Source organism: Cynocephalus volans, chromosome 7, assembly GCF_027409185.1.
Source record: "Cynocephalus volans isolate mCynVol1 chromosome 7, mCynVol1.pri, whole genome shotgun sequence".
Lineage (NCBI taxonomy): Eukaryota > Metazoa > Chordata > Mammalia > Dermoptera > Cynocephalidae > Cynocephalus > Cynocephalus volans.
Genome location: NC_084466.1, coordinates 66,534,676 through 66,562,174, shown reverse-complemented (window position 1 = coordinate 66,562,174; position 27,499 = coordinate 66,534,676). Strand labels below are relative to the sequence as shown.

At 37.1% G+C, this 27,499-nt stretch overlaps 1 protein-coding gene across 2 annotated transcripts in view; it reads right to left on the bottom strand.

The window, feature by feature from the left end:
- FNDC3A (fibronectin type III domain containing 3A) overlaps positions 1-27,499 on the bottom strand; it is a 194,308-nt gene that overhangs the window by 150,829 nt on the left and 15,980 nt on the right. For both annotated transcript variants that reach the window (XM_063101768.1, XM_063101769.1), the window contains exon 2: positions 1,853-1,990. In XM_063101768.1, coding sequence (XP_062957838.1) covers positions 1,853-1,951 — 99 coding nt within the window. In that variant the 5' untranslated portion in view covers positions 1,952-1,990. The remainder of the gene's footprint in view (positions 1-1,852; positions 1,991-27,499) is intronic.

Here is a 27,499-nt window from a genome sequence, read left to right as displayed (position 1 = left end):
GAACTCTTTCAGACTGATTTCACCTACACAGCTATAACTACTCTAAGAAGATATTACCTCCATTTTATGGAAAAGCAAACATACTCAGGGAAGCTGAATAACTTGCCTTAGGTCACCCAAATCAAACCCAAATCTTTCCACTCATCTTTATTTAGCTTTCTCCCTATCAAACTACATGGTACTCTGCTAGTTAGAAACCTATTTTATTACTCTACCAAAAAACCTGTCCTCTAGACCTACTGACCCCACCTGATCCTTTAAATCTTGCTCTAGTGGGTAGGCTCTTCTATTCCTAGATCCTTTCTCTATATCCATCTACACCACCACAGCTACTTGATAGCTATGGAATCCTCAAGATTTCAAGAAAACTCCACCAACGGAATCTTTCAGGGCAAGGAGAGAAATAAGTCTTGAGAGGGCATCATGGTGTTGTTTCAGCCTGCTGTCTTCCCCTTAAAAGAACATACAACTATGGCAACTACATCAATGTACTGTATTAACTGCTTACTAGATTCTTTTATGCATTAGACTATCAACAACTTGAAACCAGTGGCTAGCCTGAGCAACAAACAACTAAAGACACTCTGAGAGACTCATAAAGTAAATGAATACCTGCCACATCTATTATTTTTGTAGGGAAAAAAATCTTAACAGTCTCAAATTTGACCATGAAAGCAAGTTAGTGAAATGAAGTTGCTGCTAAAAGCTATTTGAGCACATGTGAAAATTCAAAGTAGGACACAACACTTTTTTATGCCATGTTTACACAAAACAAAAATTTAGAACCCAAGCTAATTCCTACTGATTTTTCAACAGAAAAGTTAACAAAGTAGCCCCTTATCTTACATGCAAATCATAATTGTACACTATAGATTCTAAGTTTGTAAAGTAACAATAAAACTTTTTCTTTTAGTTTCCCAAGGGGGCAGTATGAGTAATGGTTAGGAGCACAAGTTTTGTTTGATCTTGAGCAAGTTATTTAGCCTTTCTGAAACTCAATTTGTTTCATCTGTACAATAAGGACAGGTGTACCTACCTGCTAAGATTGTTGAAAGAATTAAATGATATCATAAAGTTCTCAGCACAATGTTTGTTATATAATAAGCACCCAAACTGTTCCTTCTCCTTCTCATTATCATTTGTTATGTCTTTAGTCTTTGTTTATTAAACACGTTTAAACATACTATGTTAAAATATCCACCATATAGGGTAGTTGTGAGAATTGCCTAGCATGTAATAGGAACTTATGAAAATCCATTATTCTCATCCCTTCATGATTACTGGGGAAATGAACAGTCAGTGCAACCAGAGAACTACATTTTTAAAGCCCTGGGTTGGGGAAAAAACATATCAGCTTTTCAGGAATTCTGTATTTGCTTTTGGAAGTTGGGGAGAGGTTTGGTGAGAAGAGGACAGTGGGAAGAAACAGATAAAGTTTTATTATTATATAAGGTAGGCAGTCATTTAATTGCATAATTAAGCCATAATTTCACAATGACAAAGTAATCATTTATAACAGTCATTAAAATATCTGGTTAAATTTAGTTTTTTAAAAAAAAAACACTCAGAGACTAGTACATTGTTTGTCTAAAAGAAAACAAAAACAACTTTAGTGGCAACTAAATATACACAAAATAAACATGACCATTAATTAGCAAGACATTTTAGAAGCAACTTCAAAAAAAGTCTCATTTTATCCTCTTATAAAACCAGAACAACATTATGAACTGGAGTTTAAAACATGAATTAATAGGAATCCACTATTGTGAAGTTTAACTTTCAAATTTTTCATTCTTCTGAAAGAAACATATGTATACTAGACATAAGGAATTAAACATTTCAGTTTCCTTACCTGTTGTGTTCCATCTGCACTTACAATAGGAGCAGATAGAAGAGAAATATCACTACTTAAAATCTGAGTTGTGTCCAGTAGTGGTGGATGTTCTGCCATTATCAATAAGACATTAATATACTGGATAACCCTCCAACTCTGAAAGACAAAAATATATAGCCATTTGTGTGTATATCTTTAAAATATATTATAATGTAATACATTCAAGATCTGTCTCATTCTTTAGCTTAAAGAGATATTATTGTCAAAGAAAATTCTACAGCTCTGTTGACTACTTTTTTTCAGTCAACAGACCATTTTAAGGAAATATATTTCTTACAACTTGGTCAACTGTCTATCAAAGTAGTCAGTAAACTAAGACATATTAAAGTCGCCTCTATTTAAATTCCATGTATGTCTGTCTTTCCACCTCTTCCATCTCTATATAATATTTATTTAATTTAACCACCACTACTTAATTTAAACACTGGGATAGGCACTAAAATACAATGACTGAGTGAGGAAACTCTACCACTGATACTTTGCTATGAGAAGAGAAGGTGATCACAAAGACTCAATCCTCCTCATCACCCTGTCTCTAGGAACTACACAGAAGAACTATGATTTTTCACTGATTCCTCAGACAAAGTAAAATGGTAGAAAGCTTTGCTCATGACTAGGAAAAAAACTTTTAAGTTTTAAGTTCTTAAATTACTCCTTCATTTTTGGTTTTACTATTCTTTTTAAAATGATACCTACTTTACAATAAACCAAAACACACATTTAGAAATATTTACGTGTAGATATAGTATCACATATAAAAAGTAAAAGACTTGATGTAAGCAGTATTAGTCTACCATCTATATACAACGTCAACCAAAAAAAGTCAGCATATTACAGCTCAAGATAAGCAAATTAAACAGTCATAAGTTTTATTGTATACTAAAAGGTAAAATAAACATTTTTGGATGCTTGCCACATACTACAGTTCAGTAGTAAGTGTCAAGACGTTTTATAACTTTTATAAGAGATTAAATTCATGTTTATTTTTAAATCTTGAATCTCTGCTGAAACTCTTACACAAGTTTATTTAACTTAAAAACAATTTCCCGGGCCGAGCCCGTGGCGCACTTGGTAGAGTGCTGCGCTGGCAGCGCGGTGACGCTCCCGCCGCGGGTTCGGATCCTATATAGGACTGACTGGTGCACTCACTGGCTGAGTGCCCGTCACGAAAAAACGACAAAAAAAAAATAAAAATAAAAAAAATAAATAAAAACAATTTCCCATTTATATATATAAAAACTGTTATAAGATTTTAAAAAACATTCAACATAGGTATCTACTTCAAGATTTTATACTTAAGACTACAGTATGGAACATTTTATATTATTTAACTGTTTCATAAAAATGCATGTCATTTAAACATTATGTGTTTATATATAAGGGAAAATCTAACTTCTGGCATAATCTATATTGCTAAGTTACTAAAAGTCCAGTAAAACCACTGAGTACTTTAAATCAAATCAAATAATTTCACACCGTGTAATATACATTATGTAATATATATCAGTCCCCCTCATCCTTGGGAGATATGTCCCTAGACCACCAGGGGGTGCCTGAAACCTTGGACTGTACCAAACCTGACTGCCATCAATTGGAACACATTTCTGTTCATGTCTTCTACCCGAAAGTTTAATGCCTTTCCCATCTTAACTCTGCATGTATCACTGCACTGTGGCTATAACTTTTATAGTCTGAGGTGCAACAGCAAAACTAGCACAAATTTCTTTTTTCTTCTTCACAATTTCAGGGATAAAAGATTTATTCTTACTGTAGACCTTAGCAACTTCAGGATATGATTTTTTTTCTTTCGTTATGAAAGTGAGAACTTTCACCTTTTACTTAAAGGAAGCACTTTATGGCTTCTCCTTGGCATATCCGAATTGCCAGCATCACTACTCTTGTGTTTCAGAGCCATTATTAAGTAAAGTAAGGGTTACTTGAACAGAAGCACTGTGATACCACAACAGTCTACCTGATAAACAAGACAGCTACTAAGTGACTGATGGGCAGGTAGCACAGACAGTGTGGACATGCTGAACAAAGGGATGACTCACATCCCAGCAATCATCACACTACTCAGAATGGTCTACAATCTAAAATTTATGACTTGTTTATTTCTGGAATTTTCCATTTAATATTTTCAGACCGTGGGTAACTGAAACTGCAGATAGCAAAACTGTGAATGAGAGGGACTACTGTACAGAGAATTATAAAATGGGAATGTATTATTTTCCCTCTTGCACATCACATAAATGATTATGTATATACTTCTCTGTGTATATTATACTTCAATAAAATTATGCTTAAAAGTTAAAATGACCACATGATTACCTCAACTGATATAGAAAAGGCATTTGACAAATTCAATACCCTTTCCTGATAAAAAACCCTCAACAAACTAGGAATAGAAGTAATAAGTTCTGATGTTCTATTGCACAGGAGGATGACTACAGTTAACAGTTAAGTTTTGTATATTACATAGTAGCTAGAGGAGAGGCTTTTCAATATTTTCACCACAAAGAAATGGTAAATGCATGAGGTGACTGATACATTAACTACACTGACACAATTATTATACAACACATATGTATCAGAATACCAGATTGCACTCCATAAGTATGTACAATTACAATGTGTAAGTCAAAATAAAAAAATATTGATTTAAAAAGCCAAAAAAAAAAAAAAGTAGTAGTCTACCTGAACATAAAAAAGGCCATATATAAAAAACCCACAGTGAAGATCACATTCAGTGGTAAAAGACTGAAAGCTTTTTCTCTAAGATAAGGAACAAGGCAAGGATGTCCCTCTTTGCCACTTCTATTCAACATTGTGCTGGAAGTTCTAGCCAGAGCTTTTGGGTAAGAAAAAGAAAGAAAAGGCATCTAAGTTGGAAAGGAGGAAGTAAAATTATCTCTGTTCCCGGATGATATAATCCTATATGTAGAAAACCCTGAAGATTCCACACAAAAAACTGCTACAACTAATAAATGAATTCAGCAAAGCTGCAAGATACAAAATCAACACACAAAAATCAACTGCGTTTCTATATACTAACAACGAAAAATCTGAAAGAGAAATTAAGAAAGTAATTCCATTAACATCATAAAAAAGGAATAAAATACTTAAGAATAAATCTGACCAAGGAAGTGACTTTGATGCTGAAAATTACAAAACACTGTTGGAAGAAGTTAAAGACATAAATGGAAAGACATCCTATCCTATGTTCATGGATTGAAAGACTTCATATAGTTATGATGTCCATATTACCTAAAGCAATCTAGACTCAGTACAATCCCTATCACAATTCCCAATGCTACTTTTTGTAAAAATAGAAAAATAAATCATAAAATTCACATGGCATCTCAAAGGACCCCAAATAGACAAAACAATTTTGAAAGAGCACAAAGTTGGAGGACTCACATGTCCTGATTTCAAAATATATTACAAAGCCACAGTAATCAAAACAATGTGGTATTGGCATAAAGGAAAATCAATGGAAAATTTAGAACAATGGAACAGAACAGAGAGTCCAGAAAAAAACCCTCACATTTATGGTCAAATGATCTTTGACAAGAGTGCCAAAACCCCTTAATGGGGAAAGGACAGTTTATTCAACAAATAGTGTCTAGAAAACTGGATATCCACATGCAAAAGAATGAAATTGGATTCTTATACCATGTACAAAAATTAACTCAAAATGGATTAAAGATCTAGATTTAAGAACCAAAACAATAAAACTCTTAGGAAAAAACATGGGGGGAAAATCTTCAGGACAGTGGACTTTGCAATTATTTCTTGGATGTGACAGTACATACAACAAAAGCAAAAATAAACAAGTGAGACTACACCAAACTTAGAAATTTTTGTGCATCAGAGCATACAATTGACAGAATAAAAAGGCAACAACCTTTGGGACGGGAGAAATCACCTGCAAACTGTCTGCTATAACAAACACTGCAGACTAGGTGGCTTAAACAACAGACATTGCTGAAAAGTCCAAGATCAAGGTGCTGGCAGACTTGGTGAGAGCCCTGTTCCTGGCTTTCAGGTGGTTGTCTTCTCACTGTGTTCTCACATAAGGGAGAGAGAAAGCTCTGGTGTCTTTTTCTCCTCTTAGAGGAACACTAATCACATCATAGGGGCTCCAACCTCATGACCTCATCTAAGCCTAATCATACCCTAAAGGCCCTATCTCCTAATACCATCACATTGGGAATTAGGGCTTCAACCTATGAGTTTTGGGGAGGCACATTCAGTCCATAACATTCCACCACTGGCCCCCCAAAATTCATGTCATTCTCATTTTATCCCAACATCTCCAAATTTCTTAACTCATTCCAGTATCAACTCTAAAGTCCAAAGTCCCATCTAAATTAAATCAAACACATATAAAACACAAGGAATTATTCATCCTGAAGAAAAACTCCTCTCCAGCTTTGAACCTGTGAAACCAGGTAAGTTACATTCTTACAAAATGAGGGGTCTCATTTTCCATGAACTTTTTGAAGTACATGTACAATGGTGGGACAAGCATAGGATAGACATTCCCATTCTAAAAGGGAGAAATCAGAAAAAAGAAAGGGGTAATAGGGTCCCAAGCAAGTCCAAACCTATCAAGGCAAATACCATTAGATCTTAAGGCTTGAGAATAATCTTCCCTGGTTCAATGTCTGCTTTCCAGTCCTACTGGGGTTATGGCCTCACCTTCCAGATGCACTGGGATGGCAATATCACCCTCATGATTTGGTGGGGTGGGCCACCACTTGGTGGAGCCCTGTCCAAGCAGCTCTCAGTCAGAGCACTGCCCATGAGGTTTTGCTGGGTGGCAGTCCTGACCTTTAAAACTGAGGTGGTCAATGGAAGCACCTTGGGCTCCTGAGCAGTGGCAGTGGTGGGGGGAGGGTGCTGAGGGCCTCAGCCACACCCTCCTGACATCTGCATCCAACCCAGTGGTGACCACCAGGCTGCTGCTGGAAGCACCCTAGGTACCTGAGCCAAGGCAGTGGGGGGCCAAGGGCCTCAGCCATACCCCCCTGACATCCACATCCAGCTCAGCAATGACCACCAAACCACCACCAGAAGTGCTCTGGGCTCTCAAGCTGGGGCAGTTGGGGCCCGAAGGCCTCAGCCACACCCCCTGACATCCACATCCAGCCCAGTGATGACCACCGAGTCACCACTGGAAGTGCCCCTGGGTTCACAAGCCAAGGAGGTGAGGGCCAAGGGCCTCAGCCACGTCCCCGACATCCACATCCAGCCCAGTGATGACCACCAAGCTGCTGCCAGAAGCCCCCTGGGCTCCCCTGCCAGAATGAGAGTGGTGCCATGGGCTTTGACCATGACCCACCCTCCCTTCTTCCTCCTCTTCTCATCCTATCTTCTTCCCCTTTCCTCTCTCCCCCTCTCCCCAAGTGATCCGCAACAACATCCAACATCTTAGAATGCAAATAATAATAATAATAATAACACTGATAAGTAAATAAATAAATTAATTAAAAAGAAAAAAATTAATAAAAAAATAATTTAAAAAAACAGGTGGAGGCAGCCTTGCCCCTGGACATGTAGTGGGAGTGAGTAGCAGCCCTCATGATCTCTGAATCACCAGTGGGGTCCTTCTTCCCTTTTCTTGAAGGATTATACATGTTTACAACCTTCTGCCATTCCGTCCCATGTTTTCTGTTAGGAGGCCCAGCTGGCAGCGTTTCTGCTAGTATAATTCCATCTTCATTCCCAGCTTCAGTTGAGTTGGCTGATTAGGTCCATAGTCACACCCACACTAATATCCTTATCGAATGGTCAGTCAGCTACACCCTTGGAATTCTCTTTCAAACATGCTTTCTCATTTTTTACAATATGGACAGGCTAAGAATTTTTCAAATCTTTAAGTTCTGATTCCTTTTTGTTTAACAATTCTTTCCATTCATTTTTCTCATCTCACATTTTACTATAAGCAGTAAGGAGAAACCTAGCCACTCCTTTAACACTTTGCTTCTATTAGAAACTCCTTAGCTAAATATTCAATTTCACAGTTCACAAGTCTACCGTCTATAAAACAGTAGAACATAAACACAATTCTGCCAATTCCTTGTCACTCTGTAACAAGGATCACCCTTTTTCTCCACTGTCCAATAACATATTTCTCATTGCCATCTGAAACCTCACTAGAATGGCCTTTACTTTCTATGTTTCTACCAACATTCTGTTCCTAATTATTTATGTGTCCTCTAAGAAGATGGAAGCTTTCTCTCCAGCTCTCTTCTTTGTGAGAGCTCACCATAGTCGCCATTAGCAATCCCTTCAAGGAAATCTCAGCTTTTTTTAAGCATGCACCTCAAAACCTTTTTGGCCTCTATTTATTACCCAGTTCCAAAACCACTTCTATATTTTTAGGTATTTATTATAACAACACCCCATTTCTTGGTACCAATTACTGTCTTGCTCAATTTGGGCTACTATAACAAAATACCATAGCCTGGGTGGCTTAAACAACAGGCATTATTTCTAAGTTCTGGAGGCTGAGAAGCCCTAGATCAGAGTGCCAGCATGGTTGGGTTCTTGGTGAGAGCCCTCCTTCTGGTTTTCAGATAGCCACCTTCTTGTTGTATCCTCACATGGTGGAGAATGAGCAAGCACTGGTCTCTTCCTTTTCTTACAAGGACACTAATACCATAATGGAGGCCCCACCCTCATGACCTCATCTAAACCAAATTATTTCCCAAAGGCCTCACCTCCAAATACCAACATGTTTGTTGGCATCAACATCTAATCTTCAGGGGACACAAACATTCAACTCATAACACTATTAGATGTAGAAACAATACTATGTTTTCTCACTGTCACCACCATAATTTTGAATCTATTCTTGTTTCTGTACTCATGTATTTTGCTAGTTTTTCTTTTCTAACCTCGTCATTCATATCCATCCATTCTACCTAAATCCATTCTATCCTAAGGTAGTACGATCATGATAATGAGCTTGGTCTGGGGTTTGAAACTTTGGCACTTCTTGTCTAAAAAAGCATGTGGGAAAATGCAAAGCAGGATCACTCTTTGGATTACAGCCACAGCATAACTGAGGGACTCATAGGAAAAATATGAACATTTAAAAGATTGAGAAATCCAATGTTATCCTTCTGGTCTTTTTATGTGTCTAAACAATGATACTAAACATTACAGGACTCAATGGGCATATCTGAAATCATAGATCATATGTTTCAAAGGGTTTTATTATCACATTTAACTTTAGAATTTAGGAGTACTTAAAAAATATACACATGAACAAAATATAAGATAAAAATATCAAAATTAAAGTTGCAATTGTATCAAGATAGTGGGGTTACAGTAATTCTTTTCTTTTTTTCTACTTTCCAAGTATTTTTATAATATGGATAAAGTTATACCACTTACATCAAAATTTTGATTTAAAAATTAACAGTCAGTCTTGAAGAGCTGTAGGCAACCACAAGATCACAGTTAGTTTATTAATCATCTAACTACCCTTTCAGGGAAATTTTAATAAATTTCGCTTGAACTTAGACTTTATCCAAATTACTAATTCACCTCATGAACTGATATCCTAAAATGTTTTTTTCCAATTTTGACTCTTTCATTTCAACATTTGGATTTTTTTTTTATCTTCTAAACTTAACTACCTAGATTTAAAAAAGGATTTCAAATCACCTGTGAAATTCCCTGAGAAGAAAGTCACAGGAACCACTCTGCAAAATCCTATCATTTCTTACCAGAAAACTAAAACAAATACTTCACAGATTTTATTTAACAATAAGAACAGGATATTAGATTTTATATATTTTTTCCAAGAGTAATTATTTGAATTACCCTCTTTGTGTTAACTAAACTGCAGAAAAATTAGCTATCAAAAATGCACGTAATTAGGAATGTGACATCACAGAGATGGTGGAATAGATGATCCCCGGTGTCACTCCTGCTCCCAACCTATCAATTTACAAACTATTAAAACACAAACACTACCATCTTGAAATCACTGGAGTTCAGGGGAAGAAGAGGAGAGATCCACAGAGGTTGTGACGGCATGAAAGGCAGTGGTGAAGAGGAGGAGGGACCATTCCAGCCATTTCAAGTCCCAGATGCTTCCGGGGCAAACGTGGTATCTAACAGGATGGAGCAGCTATTAGGAGACAGCAAAGCTGAAGCAGTGTCCTTTGTTTGAATTACTTGGAGTATGCAGGGGAGAAGGGTGTTTTGGAGTGCACCATTCCATCTCTCAGGCCAGCAAAACCACTAGCAATCTTCCCCTGGACCTACATAGGAGTGAGGGGCCACAGACGATGGATGGAAGACAAGGAATCACTCAGAGGTTAGTGAGTCTTTGCTGGGGACTTTGGCATGGCCTGCTCCATGGGAAACATTTGGAATGCCAGGGTGGCAGGAGGCTAACCCACCAGGGTAGCATTGTGGTGCAGCACAGACAGCTGATATGCCTTCTGATCAGCATGTGTCACACAATGAGACTGGTCAGGGAAAGAGAACTGCAGGGGGCACAGTTTGTGGGAAATACTCAGTCCCAAGCCAGAATTTTCATAGCCCAGTTGTGTCTGTGGTGATTCCACAAGACCCAGAAGTGACTAAAAGGTCTACAATCTGATCTGCTCAAAAAGCTTTCCTCAGTTTGAGCAACAGCAGCAATATAGCTCAGGCACAGAGCTCAAGTTCCAGTCCCCAAAGGAAGTTTCCACTAATTTGGGAATTAACCACAGGAGAGCAAATCAGATCTGGTGCAGAGTTTAGGTAGTGGTAGTAGCTATTAATCCATCACTTAACAAAACAAAGCCACAGACCAGAGATAAAACTCTGACATTAACCAGTAAGGGACTAATACCACCAAAGAACACCTATAAAACCTGGAAGAGGTAGCTGTCTGCTCAAATGCCCAGGAATCAATGTAAAGACACAAAGAATGAGAAAGAACAGGGAAATATGACACCACCAAAGGAAATAGACAAAGCACCAGCAATGGACCCAGAAGAACAGCAGATTTATGCAATGTGAGACAAGAGAACTCAGGATAAGCTTCTTAAGGATGTTCAGAAGTCACAAGAAAATACAAATAGAAAATTAAACAATATCAGGATAACGATTCTGGAGCATAATGAGAAACCTGACAAAGGAATAGAATCAATTTTAAAAAGCGAAACAGAAATTCTAGAAATAAAGAATATATTATCTGAAGTGGAAAACTCAATAGAAAGCTCCAAAAACAGACTTGATCAAACAGATGAAACAATGAGCTCGAAGACAGAACATATGAAATCCAATGAGAAGAGAAAAAAGAATAAGAAAAAAATGGAACAGAAATGTATCAATTATGGGACTCCTTAAAGCAAAATAACCTCCACATAATAGGTATACCCAAAGGAAACAAAAAAGGAAGAGACCTAGAAAGCATACTTGAGAAAATAATGACTAAAAATTTCCCAAGTATGTAGAAAATTGACAACATTTTCATTATCTCCTGAAATTTTTTAATCTCCTTTTTGATTTTTTCTTTGACCCATTTAATCTTTAGAAGCATGTTTTTTAATGCCCTTGTATTTGTGGAAGCTCAGAGGTCATCAATAAAATTCAATACAAAGAGGAACACTCCCAGACACATCATAATCAAATTATTAAAAATCAAAAACAAAGAATACTGAAAGCAGCAAGAGAAAAAAACAAATAAACACGTAACACTCAATAGAGCCCCAATATCTCTCTCAGTGAATTTCTCAGTAGAAACCCTACAGGCCAGAAGAGAATGGGATTATATACTCAAATGCTGAAGGAAAAAACTGTCAAAAAAGAATTCTGTATCCAGCAAAACTAACCCTTAAGTAAGAAAGAGAAATAAAGTCTTTCCAAGACAAACAAGAGCTAAGGAAATTCATCAATACTAGAGCAGCCTTACAGGAAATGCTAAAGGAAGTTCTTCAATCTGAAAGAATAAGCTGCTAAAGAGTAGCAAGAAAATATTTAAAGGTACAAAACTCACTAGTAAGTACAAAGACAACCTCAGAATACTCCAATGTCATAAGGGTGGTGAATAAACCACTTATATCCTTTGGCATGAACACTAAAGGACAAACTTAACAAGACAGTAACAAATACAACTATTAAGAGATAGACAATACTACAAGATGTAACTTGAAACAACAAAACATTAAAGAGTGGGGGAGAATGACGTCAGAGTGTAGAGTTGGCTTTGGTTTTTTAATTTTTTCTTAGATATCAAAGTTAAGTTGTTATTAGTTTAAAATAATCACTTATAACTATAACATGTTTTTTCTGTAAGTTTCATAGTAACCATAACTCAAAAACTTGTGAGACATACTAAAAATAAATAATGGTTTACTTATTTTATAAATAAAATATACTACTAGAGAAAACCACTCAACCATAAAGGAAGACAGTTAGACCAGAAAAAAGTATCTACAAAATAACCAGAACAAAAGTAACAAAATAGCAGTAATGAGTCCATATATATCAATAATAACTCTAAATGTAAATGGATTAAATCCCCCAACTAAAAGGCACATAGTGGCTGAATGGATTATAAAACAAGAATCAAGAATACACTGCCTACAAGAAACTCACTTCATCTATAAGGACACTCATTGACTGATAGCGTAGAGATAGAAAAGGATATTTCATGGAAATGGAAACCAAAAAAGAGCAGGATTTATATCAGATAAAATAGACTTCAAGCCAAGGAAAGCAAAAAAAGATAAGGAAGGTCATTATATAACAGATAAAGGGACCAATTCAGCAAGAGCATATAACATTTCTAAATATATATACACCCAACTCTGGAGCACTTGGATATATAAAGCAATTACTATTTAGACCTAATGGGAGAGATAGACTCCAACACAATAGTAGTTGAGGACTTTAATACTCCACTTTCAGCAAAGGACAAATCATCCAGACAGAAAATTATCTAAAAAACATCAGAATTAATCTCTGTTCTAGGCCAACTGGATCTAATGGATGTTTATAGACCATTATATTGAACTACTGCAGAATACACATTCTTCTTTGCAGCACATGGGAACAACTCTAGAATAGACCACAAAGGTTTGTTTATTAGGTCAAAAAACAAGTCTCAAGAAATTTTTTTAAAAATTGAAATGATATACCAACTATCTTGTCTGGCCACAACAGAATAAAACTAGAAGTCAAGTGCAAAAGGACACTGTAAACAAACACGTGGAAATCATACAACATGATTCTAAACAACGAATGGGTCAAAGAAGAAATCCAAAAGAAAATTAAAAAATTCCTGAGACAAACGAAAATGAAAACATAACATACAAAACTTATAAGATTCAGTGAAAGCGGTGATAAGAGGGAAGTTTATAGCAATAAATACCTACATTAAAAAAGAAGAAAGACTTCAAATAAACCACCTAACATTACACCCAAAGGAACTAGAAAAACAAGAGCAAGCCAAATCTAAAATCGGAAGGAGAGAAATAACAAAGATCAAAACAGAAATAAATGAATTAGAGATTTAAAAAAATACAAAAGATCGATAAAACAGAGTTGTTTTTATGAAAAGATAAACAGAATTGATAAAACTTTAGATTAATGAAGAAAAAAGAGAGAAGACTTGAATAAATCAGAAATTTAAAATGAGACATTACAACTGATAGCACAGAAATACAAAGGATTATAAGAGACTACTACAACAACTATATGATAACAAACTGGAAAACCTAGAAGAAATGGATAATTTCCAATAACTTAGCAAGGTTGAATAATGAAGAACTAGAAAGCCTAAATAGGCCAACAATGAGTAATGAGATTGAAGCAGTAACAAAATGTCTTCCAACAAAGAAAACCCCAGGACAAAATGGCTTCACTGTGGAAATCCACCAAACATTTAAAGAACCAATACAAATTCTTCTCAAACTCTTCCAAAAAAACTGAAAAGTAGGGAATACTTCTGCACTCATTCTATGAGGATAGCAATATCCCCATACCAAAACTGGAAAAAGACACTAACAAAAAAAGAAAACTACAGACCAATATCCCTAATGAACACAGATGCAAAAAGCCTCAACAAAATAATTAGCACCACTTGCCGAAGAAGCAATCTATTCCCCAATGTAGATTTTTGTTGCCTTTGTCCAATATCAGATGGCGATAAGCCTGAGGAGTGATTTCTGCATTCTCAATTCTACTCCACTGGTCTGAATATCTATTTTTAATACCAGTACCATGCTGTTAAGGTTACAATAGCTTTCTAGTATAATTTGAAGTCAGGTAGTGTTATGCCTCCAGGTTTATTTTTTTTGCTCAAGATTGCTTTGGTTATTTGGGATCTTTTGTTTTTCCAAATGAAAGGTAAGACTGTTTTTTCCATTTCTGCAAAGACTGTCATTGGTATTTTGATGGGGATTGCATTGAATCTGTAGATCACTTTGGGTAGTACAGACATTTCACAATATTAATTCTTCCAATCTAAGAGCATGGAATATCTTTCCATCTTTTTATGTCTTCTTTAATTTCTTTCAGAAGTGGTTTGTAGTTATCACTGTAGAGGTTTTCACCTCGTTGGTTAAACTGATCCCTAGGCATCTTATCTTTCTCGTGACAATTGTAAATGGGATTACTTTATTTCTCTTTCTGTTAATTCATTATTTGAATATATAAATGCTACTTATTTGGGGGCATTTATTTTGTATCCTGCAACATTACTGAAGTTATTAACCAGCTCTAGGAGTTTTTTTGATAGATTCTTTAGGTTTTTCTATATATAGTATCATGTAATCCGCAAATACAGAAAGTTTGACTTCATCTTTTCCAGTCTGGATTTCTTTTATTTCTTTCTCTTGCCTGATTGCTCTGGCTAGTACCCCTAGTACTATGTTAAATAGAAGTAGTGAGAGTGGACATCCTTGTTTGTTCCTGTCCTTAAGGGAAAAGCATTCAATCTCTCTCCATTTAGAATGATACTAGTGGTGGGCTTGTCATAAATGGCTTTTATTATGTTGAAATATTTTCCTTCTATACCCAATTTGTTGAGAGTCTCTATCATGAAGGGATGTTGAATTTTGTCAAATGCTTTTTCAGCATCTATTGAGATAGTCATATGGTCTTTGTCCTTGAGTTTGTTAATGTGACATATCACATTTATTGACTTTCATATGTTAAACCATCCTTGCATCTCTGGGATGAATTCCACTTGATCACAATGTATAATTTTTTAAATTTGTTGCTGTATTCTGATTGCTAATATTCTGTTGAGGATTTTAGCATCTAGGCTCATCAAGGATATTGGCCTATAATTTTCTTTTGCTGTGTCTTTATCTGGTTTTGGTATCAGAGTTATGTTGGCCTCATAGAATGAGTTTGGGAGAACAGCGTCTATTTCAATTGTTTGGAATAGTATGAGGAGAATTGGTATTAACCCCTCTTTAAAAATTTGATAGAATTGAGCTGTAAAACCATCTGGATCTGGACTTTTTTTTGTTGGAAGATTGCTGATTACTGCTTCAAGCTCCTTGCTTGTTATTGGTCTCTTCAGGTTTTCTATCTCATCTTTGTTCAGTCTTGGTAGTTTATATGTGTCTAGAAACCAATCCATATCTTCCAGATTTTCATATTTGTTATCATACAGTTGTTTCTAATAGTCTCTGATGATTCTTTGTATTTCTGATGTTTCAGTTGTAATGTCTCCCTTTTCATTTCTGATTTTTGTTACTTGGGTCTTCTCTTCTTTGTTAACCTAGCTAATGGTTTGTCTATTTTATCTATCTTCTCGAAAAACCAATTTTTTGTTTTGTTGATCTTTTCTATTGTTTTTTGGGTCTCTATTTCATTTAGTTTTGCTTTGATCTTAATTATTTCTGTCCAGGATATCCATATGCAGAAGAATGAAACTAGATATGCATCTCTCACCATACACTAAAGTCAACTCAAAATAGATTAAACACTTAAGTATAAGACCTGAAACTGTAAAACTGCTAAGGGAAAATATAGGTGAAACACTTCAGCCATTAGGTCTGGGTACAGGCTTTATAAAAATGAGCCCAAAAGCACAAGTGGCAAAAGAAAAAATAAGCAAATGGGACTATATCAAACTAAAAAGTTTCTGCACAGCAAAGGAAACAACAGAGTGAAAAGACAGCCTACAGAGTGGGAGAAAATTTTTGCTAACTATGCATCTGAGAAGAGATTAATATCCAGAATATACATAGAACTCAAGCAATTATACAGTAAAAAAAACAAATGACCCAATTAAAAAACGGGCAAAGGACCTGAATAGACATTTTTCAAAGGAAGACATACAAATGGCCAACAGATACATGAAAAAATGCTCAACATCACTGGTTATCAGGGAAATGCAAATTAAAACTACATTGAGATACCACCTCGCTCCAGTTAGACTGGCTATAGCCAAGACACGGTGAATAACAAATGCTGGCAAGGGTGTGGAGAGAGAACACTCCTGCACTGTTGGTGGGACTGTAAATTAGTACAACCACTATTGAAAACCGCATGGAGGTTTCTCAAACAACCACAGATAAATCTTCCATACGATCCAGCAATCCCTCTTCTGGGTATATACCCAGAGGAACGGAAATCATCATGTCAAAGAGATACCTGCACTCCCATGTTTATTGCAGCTCTGTTTACAATAGCCAAGATATGGAACCAACCTAAATGTCCATCAAGAGATGACTTGATAAGGAAACTGTGGTATATATACACTATGGAATACTACTCTGCCATAAAAAAGAATGAAATACTCCCATTTGCAACAACAGGATGAACCTGGAGAAACTTATGTTGAGTGAAATAACCAAAGCACAGAGGGATAAATACTGAATTTGCTCACTCATATGTGAGAGCTAAGAGGGAAAGGAAGGAAGGAAAGAAAGACCACAGTAGTGCGGTGGTCTTACAGAGGGAGGGAACATTCCTTGGGCTACAAAGCCAGTGGGGGGGGTGAGAGGGAGGGAGGTTGGGGGTTAATTGGGTGGGGTCACAGGATACAAATGTAATTTCTGGGACTTTCAAGATGGCAGTGGCTGCGGCGGCTGGCGCGGAGTAGCTGAGGTGGGAAAGGCGGCCACTGGGCCTCAGGCAGCCGGGAAACTTGTGGACCTTCCTCTCGCCATCTCTTAAGGGAGGACCGCTGCTGGTGGCCGGTCGTGGGGGGTGACCGCCGCTTTGCCCTCGGCAGGAGAGGCTGCCTCAATTACAGGCAACAGCTTTGAAGGGTGGAGTAGGAAAAGAACTGTTTCTTAGCTGCAAAAGCGAGTCTCGAAACAGGGAACACGGCGCCAGGGCTGCTGTGGATGCAGCCAGGATCCCGGAGGCCGGGGCCGAGCTGAAGGCGGCCAGCTGCCCTATTCAGGATTCGAGGTTTCAGGCCGGCATTAAAGAAGATTCCTGGGAGCGCCCAAGCCGCGCCGCGACTGAACAGCCCGAGGCGGCAGCGGCCGAGAACGGGAAAGGCGACAAACCAGAGACAGAGAGTGAGCACCCGACCTGGCATAACCCTGTGAGTGACCCCTGGACCAGTCCTGTGGGCGGCAGACGCCCACCCAGATCCCATCTGCATCACCAGGAAACTCACAGCCCCGGGGCTGCCTCCATTTTCCCAGGTCCAGGCAGCTCCGCCCGGCTCGGCCGCCACTGAGCCTTCCCACTTGCTTGGCCCAGCGCGGGGCTTTCCAGAGCCTGCGGGCCAGCCGCCCCTCCCACTCACTCCGCGGTTCTCTGGCGGGTTGGTGGCGTGGGGCGTCCCCGGCCAGTGTTGGGAGGGCAAGGAAGTACGGGCAGGCCAACTGTCACTCCACCGCACCCTGGACTCCGGCCCCCGGTAAACTTCCTGTTACAGGGAGGAAGATACCATCTCTGCGGCCACCAGTTCGGAAAAAAAGCCTAACCAATTTCTGGTTGGGTATAGTGTGGTAGGAGAGTTCCCAGGTCCGCTTAAACCTGTCGGAGAGCTGGCTGCAGGCGGGCGCTAGACTCAGTTTATACCAGGGGGATACAAAGGTGAACAAGTCCCAAGAAAGATCTACACAGTGCTACAAAGGCACCCAGAGCGACCGGTCGCCTTTGCCTAGCAGAAACCTGGTAGACTTCCTGGGCGAGGCGGTGCCGAGCAGGGTCTTGAAGGCCCAGCTGATAGACGAGGGTTGCAGAAGACACGCCCCAGCCCAGCACAGTGGGCACAGAGTGGGGAGACGTGCGGCCAGGGAGGCGGAGACTCGACAGAAACCACACACCCTGTGGGGTCGCCACGGCACGATCCAACAGCCTGGGCCAGAGCACACGGAACAGGGAGAAGTCCTGCACAGGAAGTGAAAGCTCAACAGCGATCACACACCCTGTGGTATGTGATCCATCAGCCCAGCAGAGTCCAAGCTGACCAGAAAGGGGGCTCCTCGGAGAAGCCCAAGACCCGAGGCAACCACACACACAAGGCACTAGAGGCCAACTGAGCAGCCACGGAGGGAGCCATACGAAATTGGCAACCACAGCAACATCCTAGTTAGTCATTATTCTCAAACCGGTGGACTGTGAAACCCCCTGCCACAATGAATAAACATCAAAAAAAAGATACCAGAAATACAAAAAATCAAGAAAGTACACCACCAAAAGCTAATAAATCTCAAACTCTAGATCCTATAGAACAAGAAGCCCTGGAAATGACTGACAAGGAATTTCAAGTGATAATTCTAAGGAAACTGAATGAGATACAAGAAAACACAGCCAGACATCATGATGAAATGAGGAAAAGTACACAGGATCTGAAAGAGGAAATGTACAAAGAAATCAATGTCCTGAAAAAAAATGTAGCAGAACTTGCTGAACTGAAGAAGTTATTCAGCGAAATAAAAAACACAACAGAGAGTTTAACCAGCAGGCTTGTCAAAGTTGAAGAGAGAACCTCTGAACTTGAAGATGGGCTGTTTGAAATAATACAAGCAGACAAAAAGAAAGAAAAAAGAATCAAGGACATGGACGAAAATCTGAGAGAGATATCAGACAACCTTAAGCACTCAAATATCCGAGTCATGGGTATTCCAGAAGGGGAGGAAAATGGAGTTTCCATTGAAAACATATTCAACAAAATAGTGGCAGAAAACTTCCCAGGTATAGGAAAAGTCACAGATCTTCAGATCCAGGAAGCTCAACAATCTCCAAACGTATTCAACCCAAAAAGGCCTTCTCCAAGACATGTCATAGTCAAATTGGCAAAACTCAGAGACAAAGAGAGAATTTTAAAAGCTGCAAGAGAGAAGCGTCAAATCACCTATAAGGGAGCCCCAATCAGGCTAACATCAGACTTTTAATCACAAACCCTAAAAGCTAGAAAGGAATGGGATGATATTTTCAAAATACTAAAAGACAAAGATTGCCAGCCAAGAATACTCTAACCTGCAAGGCTATCCTTCCGAAATGAAGGGCAAATAGTATATTTCTCAGACAAACAAAAACTGCGGGAGTTCACTACCACACGACCACCCTTACAAGAAATCCTCAAGGGAGTACTGGGTTTGGTTCCTGAAAAATAACTACCACGGCCATAAAAACCCAAGAAAAATCAATACCCACTAGTATAATAAAAATGGCATTCATGAAGAGAAAACAAGCAAACAAAAACGCTATCTACAACCTAAGGAACCAACAAACACAGAAACCAAACAGTAAATCAGAAAGCAAGGAACAAAAGACACCTAAGACAACCAACCAACCAACAAAATGCTAGGAATAAATCAACACCTTTCAATAACAACTCTTAATGTAAAACGCTTAAATTCCCCAATCAAAAGACACAGACTGGCTGACTGGATCAAAAAAGAGGACCCAACTATATGCTGCCTACAAGAGACCCACCTCACCCATAAAGATTCACACAGACTAAGAGTGAAAGGATGGAAAAAGATTAACCATGCAAACAGAAAAGAAAAACGAGCTGGAGTAGCTATTCTTATATCTGACAAAATAGACTTTAAACTAAAAACCATAAAAAGAGACAATGAGGGACACTACTTAATGATAAAAGGACTGATCCATCAAGAAGACATAACAATCATAAATATGTACGCACCCAATGTTGGAGCAGCCAGATTTATAAAACAAACTCTATTAGACCTAAAGAAGGAAATAGACACTAATACCATAATAGCAGGGGACCTGAACACCCCACTGTCAATATTAGACAGATCATCTAGGCAAAGAATCAGTAGAGAAACACAAGATCTAAACAAGACTCTAGACCAATTGGAAATGGCAGATATCTACAGAACATTCCAGCCAACAACCTCAGAATATTCATTCTTCTCAGCAGCACATGGATCATTCTCCAGGATAGATCACATATTAGGTCACAAATCAAGTCTCAATAAATTCAAAAAAATTGGAATTATCCCATGTATCTTCTCAGACCACAATGGATTAAAACTAGAAATTAATAACAAACGAAACTCTGGAAACTATACAAACACATGGAAATTAAACAGCATTCTACTTAATGACATATGGGTCCAAGAAGAAATCAAGCAGGAAATCAAAAAATTTATTGAAACTAATGAAAACAATGATACATCATACCAAAACCAGTGGGATACTGCAAAAGCAGTATTGAGGGGGAAAATTACTGCATTAAAAGCCCAGGACCAGATGGATTAACAGCAGAATTTTACCAAACATTCAAAGAGGAATCGACACCGATTCTTTACAAACTATTTCAAAAGATTGAAACGGACGAAAATCTCCCAAACTCATTCTATGAAGCAAACATCATCCTGATACCAAAACCAGGTAAAGATATAACCAAAAAAGAAAACTACAGGCCGATATCCTTGATGAATATAGATGCAAAAATCCTCACTAAAATACTAGCAAACAGAATACAGCAACACACACGAAAAATTATTCATCACGATCAAGTGGGATTCATCCCAGGGATGCAAGGTTGGTTCAACATACGCAAATCAATAAATGTGATACACCATATTAATAAACTCAAACACAAGGACCATATGATCATCTCTATAGATGCTGAAAAAGCATTTGATAAAGTTCAGCACTCATTCTTGACAAAGACCCTCTATAAGTTAGGTATAGAGGGAAAGTATCTCAACATAATTAAAGCCATATATGTCAAACTCACTGCCAATATCATCCTGAATGGGGAAAAGCTGAAAGCTTTTCCTTTAAGAACAGGAACTAGACAAGGATGCCCACTCTCACCACTCCTATTCAACATAGTGTTGGAAGTACTAGCCAGAGCAATCAGAGAAGAGAAGGAAATAAAGGGCATCCAGATTGGAAAAGAGGAAGTCAAACTGTCCCTGTTTGCAGATGACATGATCCTATATATCGAACAGCGTAAAACCTCTACAAAAAAACTGCTGGAATTGATAAATGAGTTCAGCACAGTAGCAGGATACAAAATCAACACACAAAAATCAGTAGCATTTCTTTTCTCCAATAGTGAACATGCAGAACGAGAAATCAAGAAAGCTTGCCCATTTACAATAGCCACCAAAAAAATAAAATACTTAGGAATTGAGTTCACCAAGGAGGTGAAAAATCTCTATAAAGAGAACTACAAACCACTGCTGAGAGAAATTAGAGAGGATACAAGAAGATGGAAAGATATTCCATGCTCTTGGATTGGAAGAATCAACATAGTGAAAATGTCCACACTACCCAAAGTGATATACAAATTCAATGCAATCCCCATCAAAATTCCAAAGACATTTTTCTCAGAAATGGAAAAAACTATCCAGTCATTTATATGGAAGAATAAAAGACCACACATAGCCAAAGGAATGCTGAGCAAAAAAAAAAAAGCTGGAGGCATAACACTACCTGACTTTAAGCTATACTACAAAGCTATAACAACCAAAACAGTATGGTACTGGCATAAAAACAGACACACTGACCAATGGAATAGAATAGAGAATCCAGAAATCAACCCACACACTTACTGCCATCGGATCTTTGACAAAGGCACCAAGCCTATTCACTGGGGAAGGGACTGCCTCTTCAGCAAATGGTGCTGGGATAAATGGATATCCATATGCAGGAGAATGAAACTAGATCCATACCTCTCACCGTATACTAAAATCAACTCAAAATGGATTAAGGATTTAAATATACACCCTGAAACAATAAAACTTCTTAAAGAAAACATAGGAGAAACACTTCAGGAAATAGGACTGGGCACAGACTTCATGAATACGACCCCAAAAGCACGGGCAACCAAAGGAAAAATAAACAAATGGGATTATATCAAACTAAAAAGCTTCTGCACAGCAAAAGAAACAATTAACAGAGTTAAAAGACAACCAAGAGAGTGGGAGAAAATATTTGCAAAATATACATCTGACAAAGGATTAATATCCAGAATATACAAGGAACTCAAACAACTTTACAAGAAGAAAACAAGCAACCCAATTAAAAAATGGGCAAAAGAGCTAAGTAGGCATTTCTCTAAGGAAGATATACAAATGGCCGACATATGAAAAAATGCTCAACATCACTCAGCATCCAGGAAATGCAAATCAAAACCACATTGAGATACCATCTAACCCCAGTTAGGATGGCTAAAATCCAAAAGACTCTGAACGATAAATGCTGGCGAGGTTGCGGAGAAAAAGGAACTCTCATACATTGTTGGTGGGACTGCAAAATGGTGCAGCCTCTATGGAAAATGGTATGGAGGTTCCTCAAACAACTGCAGATAGATCTACCATACGACCCAGCCATCCCACTGTTGGGAATATACCCAGAGGAATGGAAATCATCAAGTCGAAGGTATACCTGTTCCCCAATGTTCATTGCAGCACTCTTCACAATAGCCAAGAGTTGGAACCAGCCCAAATGTCCATCATCAGATGAGTGGATACGGAAAATGTGGTACATCTACACAATGGAATACTACTCAGCTATAAAAACGAATGAAATACTGCCATTTGCAACAACATGGATGGACCTTGAGAGAATTATATTAAGTGAAACAAGTCAGGCACAGAAAGAGAAATACCACATGTTCTCACTTATTGGTGGGAGCTAAAAATTAATATATAAATTCACACACACACACACACACACACACACACACACAGACACACACACACACACACACACACACACACACACACACACACACATAAAACCGGGGGGGGGGGAAGAAGATATAACAACCACAATTACTTGAAGTTGATACGACAAGCAAACAGAAAGGACATTGTTGGGGGGAGAGGGGGAGGGAGAAGGGAGGGAGGTTTTGGTGATGGGGAGCAATAATCAGCCACAATGTATATCGACAAAATAAAAAAAAAAAAAAAAAAAAAAAAGAGACAGTCCTCAACTAAGAAATAGGCTGCCTTCCATCATTTCATTTGAAGTCAGAATATGTAGAAAATATTTTCCTACAGAAATATTGTAGTAAGTGGTGGTTAGGTTCTCAAATCATGCTGCAAAAGTTAAATTTAACCTCAATCTTTCTTAAAATCCTTCTACTGTGGAAAATTTGAAAACATACACAAAAGTTCATTACAATAGTATAATGAATCACCATGTACTTATCACCCAGCTTCAACCATTTCAACTCATGGCCAGTCTAGTCTCACCTGTACCACTGCCCACTGCTTCCTGTCTTGTACTATTTTGAAACATGTTCCAGAATTTCATTTACAAATATTTCAGTATGTATCACTGGAAGGACTTATTATTTTTAACATAACCACAAAACCATTAATATACATAAAATTAATAATTCCTTAAATCATGAAATATGCAGTGTTCAAATTTTGACTTGTCTAAATTTTATTAAAATCTGTTTGAATCAGGATTTGTAGTACATGCACATGTTACAAATGTTTGCAATATTTTCTAAAACCTCTTTTAATCTAAGTACTATTTATCTGATTGTTATGTTATAGACCAAATATAATGGTTGAACTTTTCCATCTTGACATGAGAGTCAATCAATGGAGGTAGTTTAGAGAACATTAGTGGGATCACATTTTAATATCTAATTTTAATATGACTAGAAAAATCTCAAAAAGCAAATTTCTAAGATTAACAAACACAGTATCAATATAGTGAAAGTCTTCTATCTTTATTCGTAACTGCTCTTAAGAGACTAAAATTTCATTACCATCATCCATTTTTTTTTGTCTAAGAGCACAGTCTGAATACATTTCACTCTCCTGTACAAAAATTTAGAAATGAGTCAAGTGAGGATTTTGTATTTTATTATAAAAATTTCAAACCTACAGGAAAGCTGAAATAACTGAACAGTAAATATTCATATACTTGCCATCTAGGTTCCAAAATTGACATTTTTCTTTATCACACGTATTCCTCTATGCATCTTTTTTAATTTTTTAATTTTTATTTTATTTTATTTTTTTTAAATTTTATTTTGTCGATATACATTGTGGCTGATTATTGATGCCCATCACCAAAACCTCCCTCCCTCCTCCCTCCCCCCACCAATGTCCCCTCTGCTTGTCGTGTCAACTTCAAGTAATTGTGGTTGTTATATCTTCTTCCCCCCCGTTTTTGTGTGCGTGTGTGTGTGAATTTATATGTTAATTTTTAGCTCCCACCAATAAGTGAGAACATGTGGTATTTCTCTTTCTGTGCCTGACTTGTTTCACTTAATATAATTTTTTTTTGATGCATTTCAAAGTTGCAGACATCAGTGTAGCTCACCTCTAAACACTTCTACATGTTTCAGTAACTAGCATTCAGTATTTGTTCAGTTCTTTAAGGTAAAACTTACATATGATGAAATGAACAAATGTTAAGCATGCTATCATGCTAGAGTTTTAAAAAACTAATTCTATGACTACCTAGATCTTCATATCTAAGTATCTAAAGTTCTACTTTTGCTATAAGAACATGGTTTTCCAACTTTGGCACATATCAGAATCACCTGCAGTGCTTATTAAACAGATTACTGGGCCCAAAATTTAGGGTTTCTGACGAGATCGGGCGCGTTCAGGGTGGTATGGCCGTAGACAAAATTTAGGGTTTCTGATTCAGCAGGTGTGGGTAGGGCCCAGTAATTCACATTTCTAAAAAGTTTCCAGGTTGGGCTGATACCACTAGTCCAAGGACCATACAGATCTTAGACTAAACTAATTTTTATATAAGTATTAACTGATAATAAAGATGTTAAATTGATAACAATGTAAGGTATACCTCATTCTTGAAGGTCTTGTCCCAGATGTGAATATATTCCTGTCCTTCACTAAAAGCAGATTAAAAATAGTTCCTCTACGGAGAAGAAAGTACTTGTAAGGTAATCACGTCTAATGAGGCTTTGAAATTACCTTTGGATATTTCAGCCAAATCAACATACTAGGAGAGTATGCTATACTACAGTCTCAGATTGAAATTGCTATTTCCTATAGATTAAAAAAATAGGAACTTTCAAATGTTCATGGGAAATGGCAGAGTAATGAGTTAAATGTATTAAACAAACATGCATCAAGCACTCACAAAGTGCCAAATACTCTTGATTTTTAAAATAGCTTTATTGAGGTACAACTGACATATATCAAACTGCACGTTTAAATACAATTTGATAAATTTTGGCACGTGAATACACCTGTAAAACCATTACCACAATTAAGATAATGAAACCATCACTCTCCAAATTTTCCTTCTGTACATTTGTAATCCTAGCCTTTGCATTTCTGCAATGACTAATGATTTTGAGCATGTTTTCATGTGCTTATTTGCCGTCCATATAGCTTTCTAATTAAATATCTGTTCAATTCTTTTGCCCGTTTTACTATTGGGTTGTTTTCTTATTACTGAATTTTGATAGTGCTTTATATATTCTGGATACCAGTCCTTTATCAAATAAATGACTTGCAAAAGATTTTTCTCCCAGTCTGTGGCTTGTTTTTGCATTTCTTACCAATGTCTTTTGAAGAGTTGTCTTAAATTATGAAGTTCACTTTACCAATTTGTTATTTCATAAATAGTACTTTAGGTGTTGTATCTAAGAAATCTCGGCCTAGCCCAAGGTCACCAAGATTTTCTTTTGTTTTCTTCTAGAAATTTTGTAGTTTTAGGCTTTACATTCTACTTGTTCTATTAATTCTTGAGAAAATGGTATTGAAATCTCTGCTAAAATACCATATTTGTGTACTTCTCTTTGCAGTTCTACTGTGTATTTTGAAGCTTTTTTACTAAGTGCATAAAAATTTAGAATTGAGCATCTTCTTAATGAATTAATCCCTTTATTATTATGGAATAACCCTCTTTCTCCTTGGTAAAGATGAAGATAACCCTCTTTATCTTTGCTCTGTAATCTAACTTTTGACCTAATACAGTGATTCTGGCTTTCTTTTGGATGTTAGCATGGTATATCTTTTTCCTTCCTTCCACTTTTAACTTATATGTGTCCTTATATTGAAAGTGGATTTCTTGTAGATGTGATATATTTAGGTCCTGATTTTTTAAAAACCGAGTCCAATAATCTCTGCTTTTTGTGTTTACACTACTTATATGTAGCATCATTGTTAATATGGTCAAGTTTACGTCTACCATCTTGGTACTTGTTTTCTACTTGTCCCATGTGTTCTTTTTTCCTTTTTTCCTCTTTATTTGCTTTGTTTGGGATTATTTCTTATGCCATCTTATCTCTCTTGTTGGCTTATACCTTATATATTTACCCACGTAGTCACTATTTCCGGTACTCATGATTCCTTGTATAGGTCCAAATTTCTATGTGGTTTAATCTTCCTTCTGCTTGAAGGACTCTATTTAACATGTCTTTTACTGCAGGGTTGAGGTGATAAATTTTCAGGTTTGTATATTTGAAATCTTTATTTTGCCTTTGTTTTTGAAAGATATTTTCACTGGGTAAAGAATCCTAGGTTGACAGGTTGTCCTTTTTCTGTTTTAAATATATTGCTCCATTGTCTATTAGCTTACGTGGTTTCTGATGAGAATCTGTCATTCTTTGTTCTGTTCTTCTATGACTGCTTTTAAGACTTTTCTCTTTATCACTTGTTTTAAATGATTTGATTATGATGTTCCTTAGTGCAGTTTTATTCATCTTTCTTATGCTTTTTGGGCTTCTTATTGTATAGTTTTTATTCAATATGGAAAGTTTTTGATCATTATTTCTTCAAATACTTTTCCAGTTCATCTTTTAAAAAAATTCTCTTTTCTGTGTCTCATTTTGGAAACTTCCTATTGCTGTATCTTCATATCCACTAATGTTTTCTTTGGCAATGTCGAACAGGCCATTACTTTAATTTCAATCCAGAAGATATCTTTAACATGTTCAGTCTTTCCTTTAGCTTTTCCAACAGTTGTAACTGTTTTAATGACTATTAATTCATCATTTGTGTCATTTTTGGGTCAGTTCCAAGTGATTGATTTTTCGTCTCATTATGGTTTGTATTTTCTTGCTTCTTTGTAGACTTACTAATTTTGATGGAATGTCAGATATCGTGAATTTTACCTTTTGGCTGCTAAATATTTTTGTATTCCTATGAATAACCTTGAGCTTTGTTCTGAGATGTAGCTAAGTGACTAGAAAATAGTTTGATCCTTTGGGTCTTGCTTTTAATATGTGTT